Here is a 14,791-nt window from a genome sequence, read left to right on the forward strand (position 1 = left end):
AAAGCGGTGGTTTTTTTTTTCGTCAAGAAATTGTCACACACAGAATCAGACCGGAGTTTGAGGTGTAATGCCAACTTATGCACCTTATATTTTTGTATCTCTTATCGTGTCGGATTACCTCTCGTCCAATAGGCGGATTGTTATTCCATTGGATTAGTAGATTGTGGGAAAGAATGTCGTGGGGAGCGCACAATTTGTGCTCTCACTTGCGTACTAACATACATCTCCTGTGGATTTAAATAGCCCTTGAAACAGGGCGCTGTGACTGAAATTTTCTAATAGGAATATATACATATACCATATATATACCTGCTTGCATTAGAGCCGAGGGAAGCTCGGGCGACCGAGCGAAAATAATTAGTTGTATTTTTTTAGGTGGAAAATTTCGGGAAATAACCTATAAAGATAAACTTAAAAAGCAAGTCCTTATCTAAACACAAAATTTGAGTCAAATCTTTAGTTTTCGATATACACGAAATAAATTTTGCACATATACAGTAATTGCTCATTTGATATTTTAAGATAATCAAATGTAAATTCAGACGAAAACTCTGTTGAAATACAATTGTTATTAATAAAAAATAAAGTAAGTACTAAATTTACGTACTCTTACGATCATTATAAATACAAATTACGTATATGAAAAATAAGTGATGCTTGCCTGGGTTTGAAACAGCAATCACCGTTTAAGATTCACTTGTTCTAACAAACTGGGCCAACTCGTCGGCACAAATTATTGTTTATTACATTTAGTCAGACGGTAGTCACTTTTATTTAGTACTAGTTTTCGCCTTTCGGATTCGCTCGCTTGTGGTATTTAGGTACCGTATGTCCTTTTCTGTAATTATACGGCAATTATGATAAACAGTAAAGAAAAAGTTGTAACACGACACTGTGCAATTGTTACAATTTATATAATAATTGATTACAAGTTAATGGCTGTACCATGTATTGTGTCTGTCTAATTATTTAAAAATAATTAAAATAAGTACATATGTCAAAAATAGGCAGTATATGATCTTTTAACATGCATATTTGTATATGAAATTGCGACTCCAATAGTTTTATATGTTTTTGTTTATTTTAAAAAAATATTAATCATTACATTTGAGTTGAACAAAGGTTATCTCTATGTAAAACGGAACCATTTTTAAGCGCTTTATCGTCACGTCAGGTCGATTAAAATGTATACTAATATTATAAATGCAAAAGTAACTGTATGTCCGTTACCTCATCACAACTAAATACCTGTACCGATCTTAATGTTATTTGACGTTTCAGGTAGCCCGGGACGCAAATAAGGGCCTGGACAGACCAATTACGGAAAAACGTACACCCAGACGGAGTTGCGAAATCCACTATCCACCTACGGGCTCTATCAAGATCGCGTCATACGAATCATATATAATTGCAATATTTAAAACGATCGATCGAGAATATTGGTCTACATAGGTTTGTTTATATACTGACTTCGTTTGGTATATACAGATATTGTAAATGTACTAAAAACAAGAGGTGACCATGTGTCTAAAAAGTACAGTATGCCATTCTTTTCTTCTAATTTCTCAACCTGTTATATAAAAGGTGTATGTTAAAATATATGTAATTTTCATATGTTAATATTAGGTCCTTACATATGAAATTGACGTTTTGTACGTGAGGAATATAACGTCATTTATTTTTTGTAAAATATATTTAATTAATCAAAGTATGCACCGTCGTTATCCATGCACTTTCGCCATCTCAAAGGTAGTTCAATGATCCCTTTACTACAAAAACCATGGGGGCGAGAATCAATAACCTCTTTGAAGGCGGTTTGAACTGCCGCATCGGAGTTGAATTTTTTTCCTTGTAAGAAGTTGTCCAAATTCCGGAAAAAATGGTAATCTGTTGGAGCAAGGTCTGGGGAGTACGGTGGATGTCGCAGACATTCCAATTGTAGCTCATCTAACTTAGTGGTTGTTTGTAGTGCAGTGTGTGGTCTTGCGTTGTCGTGAAGCAGCAGTGGCCTAGAGCGATTGACCAGTCTCGGTTGTTTAGCAGCTAGTTCTTCCTTCATGGTTTGCTGTTCCTGACAAAAGATATCTGCCGTAATCGTTTGGCCAGATGTTAGAAAGCTATAGTGAACGACACCGGCGCTAGTCCACCAAACACTCACAAGTAACTTTTTCTGAGTCAATTTTCGTTTAGGGCAGGATTTGGCTGGGTCTCCAGGGTTCAGCCGAGTTTGCAACGAGCACTTCCTATTATCGTACAGTATCCACTTTTTATTACAAGTAATGATTCGATTTAAAAACCCTTTATTATTGTGTTGGTTAAGCAAAGTAACACAGCAGTCGACGCGTGTTTGCAAGTTCGATTAACTCGATTCATAAGGTACCCATCGTTCAAGTTTTTTTACTTTCCCAATTTGCTTCAAGTGGATTAATACAGTTTTATCACTTACCCCGATGCCTGCAGCTATCTCTGAAGTGCATTTTGATGGATCCGCTTCCATAACAGCCTTTAATTCTTCATTTTTCACTTTGGTCTCCGGCCGTCCACGGGGTTCTAAAGGTCGAAATTTTCAGAGAGAAACCGTTGAAACCAAAAACGTACCGTGCTTTCTTTTGCGACACCAGCGCCGTACACATCATTAATCCTTCGAGCTGTTTCTGCAGCACTGGTGCCACGGTACGGTACGAGTTCTAACTCGTACTCGTAAATATACCGATATTTCATATTACTCCGCGGTAACAAGCGACGCCAAAGAAAAAAATAATGAGATAAAAACAAATAAATGACTGTTTTCAAAACTCAAATGTATCAACTAAATAAATTTATAAATTTGAATTTGGAATTCTTAACCAAAGAGGAGATATTTCAGATCAAAGTGTCAGTACGACAAAACGCTAATTTCATATGTAAGGACCTAATATTGTACAAGAAAGTATAGATATCAATCTGACCGAGTAAGTCGTGGCGGCTATTGTCAACAAAGAATAGCCAACTGCGCCAGAGATACTCATATTCAAATGTGTGTACGAACACAGGTGAACTCGTTATTACCTCCCTAATAATCCGATTGGATGGGAATCCGATAAAGCCGGAGAGTTTAAACTGCTGGCGCAGGACCAACCGAGGTAACTCTCGTTATATACATAATATCTTCACTGCTCGTGAACAAAATATGTAATTTTTATGACTATTTTTTTGTTTTCGTATTTACGTTAAAACTAAACAATTATCTACCAAACGGAACTTTAAAACCACAGCATTCAATTGTTTATCGTTTTCAAGTGAACATACGAGTTCGTTACATACTAAAGGTAATCAATCATCTTTATGTTTCCATATAAATCTGTGTTATATGTAAATGTCAGTCTGAACACTTACAGGCAAATTAAGTAACAGATATTTTAAACCTTAAATTAGTATTGTAGTAGTAACTTATACATCGTGAAAAATTACCTATTTTATTCGATAAGTGGCCAGCCATTGATAAGTCCAATAATAATAAAGAAAAATTAGTAATGTTAGCTCCGTTTGCTTGTAGCAAAGTATCCTTGAGATATCCTTATTAATGTTATGACGTAATAATAATATTCGGGTACCACCTACATTTATTCCGCCAATCCTTATTACTCTATATTACTGTTATCCGGTTTAAATGATAAATTAGCATAAGAAAATATTAGATATCATGATTAATTGCGCATTGATGGTGTTAGGAGTGTTTTGTACTTCAAATGTATTTTTTTTTATAGAATAGGAAGGTGGACGAGCATATGGGCCACCTGATGGTAAGTGGTCACCAAACGCCCTTAGACATTGGCATTGTAAGAAATGTCAACCATCGCTTATAGCCAATGCGCCACCAACCTTGGGAACTAAGATTTTATGTCCCTTGTGCCTGTAATTACACTGGCTCACTCACCCTTCAAACCGGAACACAACAATATCAAGTATTGCTGTTTTGCGGTAGAATATCTGATGAGTGGGTGATACTTCAAATGTATCTTCTATATACGCTGGTACTACAAGTAAGGTATTAAGTTTGGGTTGGTACGATCATATTCGGCAAATATTTACCTATCCAGTCTGCCCGACTTTCAATTGTCAACATATTATATCGATCGTGAGCGTAACGCAATCGCACGAAGCACTTGCTGGTCTAGCGGGTGTACACAAATAAAGTATATCTTGATATTAAACGTATTTCTGGCTTTTAAAAAGATTATTTACAAAAATATAACATAGATTTATCATAATTACAGTATAGTTATTCCTTATATTATTATTTATGTGATTCGCACATAATTCTAAATTTGGCAAAATCTCGGCAAAAAATATCTATATCGTCACTGGATGAGATTTCATTATACGTTTCCATTGGTCTGTTCAGAGGAGCTACATTGACCCTAAATCAAATAATTCTGTATTCAAGTAGACTCTTATGATTCAATCAAATACAATTCAATTTATGAATATCCTGCTTGAAAATCAGCAAATAGTATTTGCTACCCATGCTTTTTTCACGTTTCCGGTTGAAGATCTTGTTTATAGGGTATCTAGAGACAGATCTTGGGACGTTAATAATAACTAGCTGGATAATATCTAAACATAATATTTGATTATGTTAGAGCTTATAAAGCGTTTTGATGTCACCATTTTTGCTTCGACGCCCGCTAGGGACAGTTTTGATCCAGAAAACAAGTGCAACTGCTTTACACGCGATCAATTCTTTCGATATGTACATTGTAAAATGTAGGGGTTCCAAACGACTATAAGAAATTCCAGATAGACTATAACAAAACATATGTACGGTTGCGCAAAATATCCGATCGAATTTAAAGCCGACTTCGGCTTTTGTATTTTCAATCCTGGAAACTTACAAGGAGTATATATGACTTATAACATCGCCAATGGTCCGCTAACCATACATACGTAACATGTGATGTGATGTGTTGTGCTTGTACTATGGCTCACTGTTCATTCAAACTGGAACAGCAATGCCAATTTTTTTTAGTTTCGCAGCATTTTCTAATCTGTTTGTGAACGATTTTTTTTTATTGTTCGGTTGTTTGTATTGGCGAGTTTTAGTGTTATCAGTAAAAAGAAGGATATAAGAATTAAATAAAAATATTTTCGAAACATGAAAATTCATACATGTTATATCAAATTTTCAACAAAGATTATGGTCGAATTTCGAACACTAGTATAAATTAATACGCGCACTATCGCCTCTTAATGTCATTACTTGGAAGCAATTAAAAATGTAATAGGCGTCGTCCATATGGTGCGTTGTACCTTAAATTTAAGTTTGTAGGTCAAGGGTCATTGTCCTAGAAGTAGTACAATTCTGACAGAACATGATTCAAAAGCAACAATTTTACGTTTTCAAGTCTTATATGGTATATAATTAAACATACAACAAATAAAATTTGGTATTTTTGACATAAAATCATTCAATAAAAATAAAAAAAATTAAAGATCTTTTGAAAATTGACATTGACATAGACAATATAAGTGTAAGATATAGTTTTTTAATAAAATTTACAGGATTATTATAAATGTTTTATTTGTTGTTAAAGGAAAAGTTGAATATATATGTGTAGATATTTAAAGTAAAAAAAAAAGTTTTTCAAATAGTTTTGTTTAATATTTTCATTTTAAAATTCGAAATATTGTTGTCATTGCACATATATGATTATTTACATTTCTTTGACTGCAAATTTCACCACTGTTCATAGACACCCTGACTTTTTCATTACTGTACTTGCTTTTTTAGGTTATTTTAAAGTAAATTTACTGATAAAAGGTAATTTAAATATAGAGATATTATAAGAGGTATTGAAAAAGACAAGTAATTTAGTATGACAGAAATACCTAGACATGAGCATACAAATTTTGTAAAATTTCTCGAAATACAAAAATAGATCAGAATCTAAATTTGCAGCTAATTCGATACAAGCTCTCTCCTATTCAAAATAGTGTAATAGGAGTACGTAGAAAATACATTGAAAACGTCCATTTGTTGCACTAAAAGAATTTTACACACTATATAAACAAATAAATGTAATCAATCTCATTATCCACAAGGTTACATTCATTTTATTAGCAATTAGAAGATATTTAACAAATGAGTGGGACTTATGTGCCAAAACAATAAGAATATAATATCATGAGTAATTTTTATTATTCACGTTTTAAGTTTACACTTGATACTTTATACCTTCGTTATTTATAAATTATTATTTTGCCTGACATTCTATCAACCAACAACAGCAACAGGTGCAACTCTCAAAATACTAAAAATAGCATATTCACAGTTAAAACAAAAATATAAAAAGAATAGCATCACAAAAGTTTGAAGTGTATATTTATTTTATAAACTTTTAAATTTTGATTCTATTTGTATTTATATTACAGAAAATAAAAAATGTTTTATTTTTTCAGGTGTTTGTATATATTAATTTTCATGTGTTGTATAATTTTTAATGACAACCGCAATTATTATTGTTTTAATATACATATATTGTACCACCACTCACATTAATATATATATATATATATATATATATTTATATATTTACCATTGTAAAGTTACATGTGAATATTTGTTTTAGTCTTAAAGTTTATCTACGCGAAGTCATTGGTAAACAAAATTTTTATAATCAAAAAAATAACGACGACATACATCTATAAATTTTATTTTGGGTTTAGATGGTTGAGTAATGAAAAAATTACATACGTTTCTTCTTCCTCATCGGTTTCCTTGCTTGTAGTCGGATATTTTGTCTTGTATTTGCTATCCATCTTCATAACACTTCTTAATTATTATTCGTCATTTTGATATCGTACACACCTAACTGACTTATGTCAGTTAGGTTCAACCTCGTTCAACCGATTATTACAAGAACATTATAAACACATTTATTGTGGATAATAATATTTCTTTAATTCAAATTTATCTCTAAAATGTATAACGAAGGTTAGAATTTACAGGTCCAGTAAGAAATAGGATTGTCAATTGTCAACGGCTAGTTCTTATTGTCAACGTCATAACAACTGTCAAGTGTCAAATTCCATATACCTAACACCGGTTAGAAAAAATGCGAAAAATATACGTATATTTCGCATATTATTTATGCTTACGCTATTTAATTATACATGCGTAATCATTTTAAAAAGTACATATGCATTGTTTACACAATATATTGCCATGTAATGTGTAGAAAATGACGTATTTGAACGAGTACGAAAAATATAGATAGCTAGTAATGTCAGTTGTGGGTAGAACTCAGATCAGAGAATCACACTTTTGACATAGACTTACCCAAACAATTAAGACAGAAATTAAAAGTATTTACGCGGTAGGTACTGTGCTCTATTTAACAGGCGTTTATTATATACAAACAGTTCTTTATTGGAAAACTAGGTATATGGTTATTTTATTGTTATATAACTGTCAAAATTATATATAAAGTTAAAATTTAAATATAATTATGTTTGTCATTATGATATTTAGTTCTGCAATGCAGTGAGTTAGTTCTGGTGTGTAGAATTCAACTATTAAATTTTATGCTTTTCAAGAATATAATTAGTTTTTCATAGAACCATGTAACAAAGGCAAAGTATGGGGAAACATTATACTATTGAAAATTGTAAATACATTTATTTTATATCAATTTCCTCTTTATTGTATTTGGTTATGTCACTCGGAACAAAAAATATTTTCTGTCTTTAAGTAGAAATACACAAATAATTTTCGGTATTTAAATGTGGTATAACATGGTTTGCGTTTTGTACTTTATGTATTCACACGACGACGTTTTATTTTTTTATTGTCACTGGTCGCTCTTGACACATGACCGACCAATGGCATGAATGTTTTAATAGGGATGTTCCTGAATCTTGAGATTGACCGCGCTACAAACATATCTGCATTTATCTGCTTTTTTTACATGTATAATCTAATTGTATATACAAATAGTAAGGAGATTCCTTGATCCATACAACAGCATTGTTAAAACAAAAGGCTCGCTAATTTCAAACCGCCATTTTGTTGGTAGACGGAAAGGTAAAGTGGGTAATTAATTCGTTATTGGCGCGTGATTTGTTGAATATGTTCAATTTTATTTGGATTCTTTAGAGCAATTGAGTAAGTAATTTACATCAATTTGTTTGTAAATAACATAAATGTTCTATTTTTAAAAAAACCAATTCAAGGTTTTTAAAAACCAGTTTCACTTCTGCATGCTAAATATAATTATATAAAGTTATTATATAATTATACATATATAAACTGATGAAAATTCATTGTGACTAAGATAAAGTAAAACTATATACATTTTAAATTATAGGTATATAACAGGATAAAATGTACTTTTAAAAGAAAAATTCTTAAAAATATAGTTTTACTAAGAATTTATTTGTATACTTATATTGCTTTACTAAAAACACATTTATCGTAATAAAATTTGTAAATATTTATTTGGTGGCCTTATTTTCGATATATAACACATCTGACAAGTCACTGTCTAGAAATTCACGGTTTCTACGTAAATACGTAAATGAAGTTTCATAGTTATGTACACTTTTATGTAGAATATAAAAAATATGTTTATTTATTCATTTGCTAACGGTGCACTAGACCTTTATAACAATATTTGTGATTAACGAGGAGGAGCGAGGAATCTCGCGAAACATCACTTTTCTTGTGTTTTTAGGAGTTTATACTACTAAAAATCCTAAAAAAAAAATTAGGTACAAAAAATATCCGGACCCTCATTTTATATGAAAAACGACAAATAAAATAAAGTTTAATAATTTACCTATTTCCGCAAATCGCAATAAGGTACTTTATGTAAACAACATTTTGCGTAATTATATTTTATTTATGTACTTATAAGTATGGGATTTATAATGTTGTTATTAATATGTTCAACTTCAACTAAGTCTCGTTTTAATTCAACTGAAATTAATGTATAATATATTCTATTCCATTGATCAAAGATGCCTTTTAATTTAAAACGAATTAAGCCATTGAAACCCTAGATTCATAAATAACGATTAATCAATACATTTAATAAAATATTGTTTACTATATTACATAATTTAAATGACAAAAACACAAGAAGCTACAAGAATGATATTTTTCTAAGCTACACAAATATGTAATTACCTCATTTACCTGAAAGTATTTAGTTTGTCGACCACCGATGACAGCGGAGTTTTTCTTAGCGGACCTGGCGATCCACCTGGAGAATTATCTCTAGACTCAGCAGCCAAGGCACGAGCCAGCACCAAATCTTGTTCGTTTAACATTCTAAAAAAATGTGAAAAAGTAACGTTTGTAACACAAAAACGACCAATTATTTAACAATAAGTATTAAATTATAAAATAAATGTAATTTTAAAACAAGACAACGAAGTTATAAGCGCAAATTTAAATAAAATACTCATTGCTTACTAAGTAAGAACTCTTTACTCAAGAGGTGTGAAAATATATTTTGTTCTAACACGGAAGGTTTGTTAAAAAATCACGTTCACATAACGTGTTTTCTCTAATGTTAGCTTAAAAATGACTAAATATATAAAGTAGTTAGGCTTCTGTTTACTTTAATGGAATTTCGCATTGATTCTAAGATACACATCCATTAAAATAAACGCACAAAATATATTATGCGACTGTGACATCGAACGGATGAACAACAGAAATATTTATATATTTCCATATTGGCATGAAGACATAGTCTCAATTTCTTGACATCCTATATCATAGAAACTAGGTCAAGGGCTGTACAGAAAAAGCATTACAGTTAATTAAATCAAACTTACAAAAGACAGACAGTTCAATATGTTAAATTATATTATGTGCAAATTGACGATGATATAATACAGATTAAAAATAATTGGATATAAATTACTACGATATACGTATATGTTCGAAATCTATATAGTACATCTGACTAACTACCTATAACACTATATTTCGCAATGTTGAAACATTAATCGATTGTGGGGACCTCTTTTCTCCAATGTCAAAATACAAAATGACGTGATCGTTATTTTAAAACTTGACGTCTACTTTCAAATAATACTTGCTGCCTGGTAATAGATGTGAAGTTGAATTAGCAGCAGTTGAAACACATTTATAAAAATTATTGGGATCCTGTTCTTAGCCCAAGGCGAACTCGTTCGAAACGTCGTTGTAATCACGAAATGAGAGCAACATGTGCATGGCAAATGCTTGAGATTACTACAGAGTACACTATGTTATTGTATAGACACTTATTACCTAATATTGTAGCAATTTAATAACCGACCGATTGAAGAAATTACTAGTTGAACAACTCTGAAAATAAAATTCCTATAAAATACCATAAATATTCTTATTACCTTTAATTCTTGTTTTCCAATTTTACGGCACATTAAAATGAAACTATTTATGTATCTTAATGTCAAAACTGTGTATTAGAAACGATGCATTATATAAAATACGTGAGTTCCGCTTAAAATAGTTTTGATGCAATGTAGGAATATCGTACAGAAGCCAATTTTGTAAAATAATTACGAATGTAAATTAGTGCCTAAGCGAATTCTTTCTCTTGCGAGAGAAATAGTCAATTAGTTTTATTTATTTTAAATTCTATTTTAAATGTACTAATATTTTGAAACTGACTTAATAATAGATATATTTGCTTGTTGAAAACTCTTAAATAAATAATTGTTATTGTTATTTATCTTTGTACTAGTCAATAAGCATTTTATAAAAATCCTTGTCAAATATTAATCTGTGGAATTTACGAGTAGAATAACTCATAGTTTTCCTCTAAGTTACATTAGGTGTGTAGGTTACTTACATACCTTACATACAGTAGGTAGATTGATGAGAATGTTCATAATTGATTCCTATTTTTGTAAATAAATAAATTTCAATCCTATGTTAATAAAAAACAACATTTGTAATTTAAAATACCTCACTCAATACAAGATTACATAGATGACAAAAATGAGTGAAGTTGATTTCCATAAAGGATATATTAATTTAATTATATTTAGTTAGTTAAAAAGAGTAAGTAATGAGTTTCTTGCTTATCTCAATTTCATATCTGGACGGGCGGTAGCTTCATATTTAATTGTAAAATGACAATTCAAATGCCTTCTTAAGTATATTTTAGTTTGTTTTTATGTATTTTTTACAAAAAAAAAAAAAAACTGAAAGTATGGCAATGTACAAAACTGTTGGTATAAATAGTACCTATATACCTAGTATATTTAAAAAAAAAGAAAGTTATTGCGATGAATAAATTGAGATATTTAATTGTCACTTTTATTTATTAACATAGGTTAGAGGAAAACAATAGCAATTTTCAAAGATATAATACGTAGGATATTTAATACCACAAATTTAACTTACTTTAAGTGAGAATATATTTAATCAATATGTAACACTATTTGCACTGTGACACATAGCACTAAGCCATGAGCTATTTATTAAATATTTACTAGAAATAAAAACACATTTTTAAAAATAGAACGTCACGAAGGTAAGCCAGCGTGTGCGCGTGATTGCGATTTGTATGACAATGCGTGAGCATTTTCGCTAGGGGTCGGTGGATTACGATCAGCATCAATGAAATAAGTCACGGTCGCTACTCGAACCTCTCACTTCATCAATGAGCGATGGAAAGGTAACTCAGCAATGAAGATACAATACTGTCGATATCATATTACTAAATATTTTGTTCGATTATTCTCGAGCTTGGTAAACGCGATTATATTTTTTTATGCGACTATAAAAATATTTAATTATATCTATTAATAACAACTTAATTAAAAAAAACGATATTGGTATATTTTTTTTAATTACTAAAAAATATTATTATACATTTTTTCAGGTTTTGACATTAACTATCTACATCATATTTAGATGAAATAATTCTTCAAACTTGTAGGTACCAACTGTACAATTTCGTTCACCGCCGAGCACGAGATGAATATACGCACAAGTTAAAAATATCTTTAGTAAGATCCACGTATTTTACTTGGCCATAGTATATTAAAGGTGCAGTCTTATGTTCAGTTCATATAAATTTAAATGCTTATTGTCGATGCGTATAAATTAATATGAGTAGTGACTCACTTCAACAGAAGCTATAGTTAAAAGTGTCTAACAATAACTTCTGTTGAAAATCAGATGTCGCTTTCTAAATATCATATTTAGGTTACGGTTTGTGTCAAAGATTATCGTGAAATCATATTTCTAAGGTACCAACATTGTGTAATCATTATAGAAAGAATGTAATATCTTAAATCTACACTGGAAATCAATAATGTGCTATTTATTACGTATTCAAGAGTTAAAAACGAAGTTCCATCTCTTGCGGTTTCTGTATAAATTAAATTATAAGTAGATTGTTTGGAATATACAGAAATGAATTCGCAGGAGAGTCTCAAATATCAAAATTTAAAAAGGAGATCCCTTTTTAATTTCTACAAGTTTGATGTTATAATACTTTCATAACTTTAAAACTCTCGTAATCTTAGAATTTATTAATATTTGTTGATCGCACCCATCCACAGCGAGTCTATGTTTACAAGAAATTTTATTTGGTATAACAACACTTTATTTTGTCTATTAAAACCAATTTTTTTCTATACTTAGTATTTATATATGTATTATACATTATTACATGTAGGTGCCTTTCATCAACGCTCAAACGAAAGTACTAGAAGTTTGTTATATTTCTAAAATGGAGTCAAATTTACACACATATATGTATTCAATAAGAAAGCTGTTCTTTCTAAAAGGTTTCACCCTAAAGGGGTATAAAGAGGGAAAAGGAAAAAGTAGATTTGAAATAAGAGTAGTGAAAATTTTTACTTGAGTTTTGGTTTTCATATAACAAAGCTGCTTCGTTGTCGAGATTTTTTCAATTAAACCTTAAATGGGACAATGTAAGACTTAAAGTTGGTTTAAAAATACCGTTAGTTTGAAGATACTTTCATGGAAAACGATTTTGTAGGATCTTCTTTTCAAATGAAAAGAACATATTATGCTTCTTTAAAATCGTTTATAATATATAATAGAGGTTAAATAAGGATGTAAAGTTTTTTTAGAGCGTCACGGTAGAATGCACAAGTGATCCCGTGGCGCTCTTCGTTAAGACGGAAAGGGTACCGCTGGTTTTTAGTTGGTATTCCAATGTTTGGGGCGCATTCGGCGTCATGGACACCGGCGAACCCCACATACCCTACTACTGTTCCCGTGGGGGAAACGCGTAATGCGTAATGTTTTTCGGGGCATCATAGTAACATGAGCAAGCGATCCCGTGACGCCACCCGATGAGAAGTAGCGGGTACCGCTGATTTTAAGTGGGTATTCCGGTGCACTAGTTGTTCTAGGCGTCGGCGAGTTCCACATAGCTCACTTTATGTAGAGGAGACGCGTTAATGCTTATTTTTCCAGCGAGGTAAAAAAAGGACATGATGTTTGATTATCTTTAATATTTAAGTTAAATTATATAATATTTAAATTGTGTATAAGTGAAGTATTTTATTAATATTATAGTTAGCGACAGAAACAGACAGTTTTAAACTTGTATATTATATGAATAGAAGACCGACTTATAAAAGAACAATCGATTCGAATCGATCGACCATTATTACTGTGAAGTAAGTAAATAAGTAATTGTTTCACGGTAGGTACTTGATGGCTACGAAATTAAAACTCAAGAGGCACACTTAAATCTTCGAGGATGAAGCTACGGGTTTAAGCCATTTAATATACTTATTTATGTATCGTATATATACATATATATATATTGTATCTATTTTTTTTTATGTGTTAAATAATTTGTACACCCCTATCTCTCTCCTCTACCAAAGGTTGCCTGGACGAGATCGCTGTTTTAGCGATAAGGCCGCCTATTGTACATTTTTGTTTTCTTTGTTTTTGTTTTACTGCTATTATTTTTGTCTATATTGGTGTGCAATAAAGAGTATATAAATAAAATAAAATAAATAAATACGGATGATTTCCCTAAAGTATGAAAAAATGTTACACTTTTTATGTCACCTTTCTTTTTTTAGTTTTATGGCATAGCTCGACACCTTTATTGGCTTAACTAACTGTTGCACGCGGTTTCACTTTAAACGTTATTGCTTCGCCCCGAGGCGTGATGTTAAAGAACTTTTACCAAGAAAGGGGGCTATCTATAGGGATATAATTAGCATTAAAATATAAGTCTATCGGAATAACATTTTACGTATAAATTAAAGACGTTTTTAAATCACTATTTTATTATAAAAACACTACATTTTTTTTAATCTACGATTGTCATGTTTGCGTTTGCCTCGTGTAAACTTGACATTTATTTTTGTATATCATTATGTTGAAAGAGAATTAATTTTAGGAGTAAATTATATATAAAAAAATCTACTCCAATATCCCTTATTAAAGGTATTCAATAGCAAATTCTATTGTCACATTTCATTCTCGTACTTTTTTAAGCATACATAAATTTATATTATTTTTCTATACGACCACACCTGCACTATGTCTAATAAAATAAAACATAAAAATTCAAATCTATTATTACAAGTATTATATTTAAAAAAATAGACACTAGTTAAAGATATATTTAAAAAAAAAAACTATTTTTTAATTTTAATCTCTATGAATATTAATTTACAACGATACAAGTGCAGATGTCTATTGTCTATTGATTTTTAAGTAACTTCTTTGAGCATATCTCGACTTACTACTTTTATTATATGGAATAGGTAAAAGAATTGCAAGCAG

The 14,791-nt window shown here is 30.7% G+C and overlaps 1 protein-coding gene across 2 annotated transcripts in view; it reads right to left on the bottom strand.

Moving 5' to 3' along the window:
- LOC126771858 (NAD kinase-like) overlaps positions 1–11,633 on the bottom strand; it is a 43,119-nt gene extending 31,486 nt beyond the window's left edge. The window contains exons 1-2 of one of the 2 annotated variants that reach the window (XM_050492008.1): positions 11,405–11,633; positions 9,176–9,310 (exon numbers count right to left, since the gene is read on the bottom strand). In XM_050492008.1, coding sequence (XP_050347965.1) covers positions 9,176–9,309 — 134 coding nt within the window. In that variant the 5' untranslated portion in view covers position 9,310; positions 11,405–11,633. Of the gene's footprint in view, positions 1–6,733; positions 6,984–9,175; positions 9,311–11,404 lie in introns of those variants that run through there. The other variant, XM_050492010.1, reaches the window with a different exon arrangement.
- Positions 11,634–14,791: the final 3,158 nt, after the last annotated feature.

This window comes from Nymphalis io, chromosome 11 (assembly GCF_905147045.1).
Source record: "Nymphalis io chromosome 11, ilAglIoxx1.1, whole genome shotgun sequence".
NCBI lineage: Eukaryota > Metazoa > Arthropoda > Insecta > Lepidoptera > Nymphalidae > Nymphalis > Nymphalis io.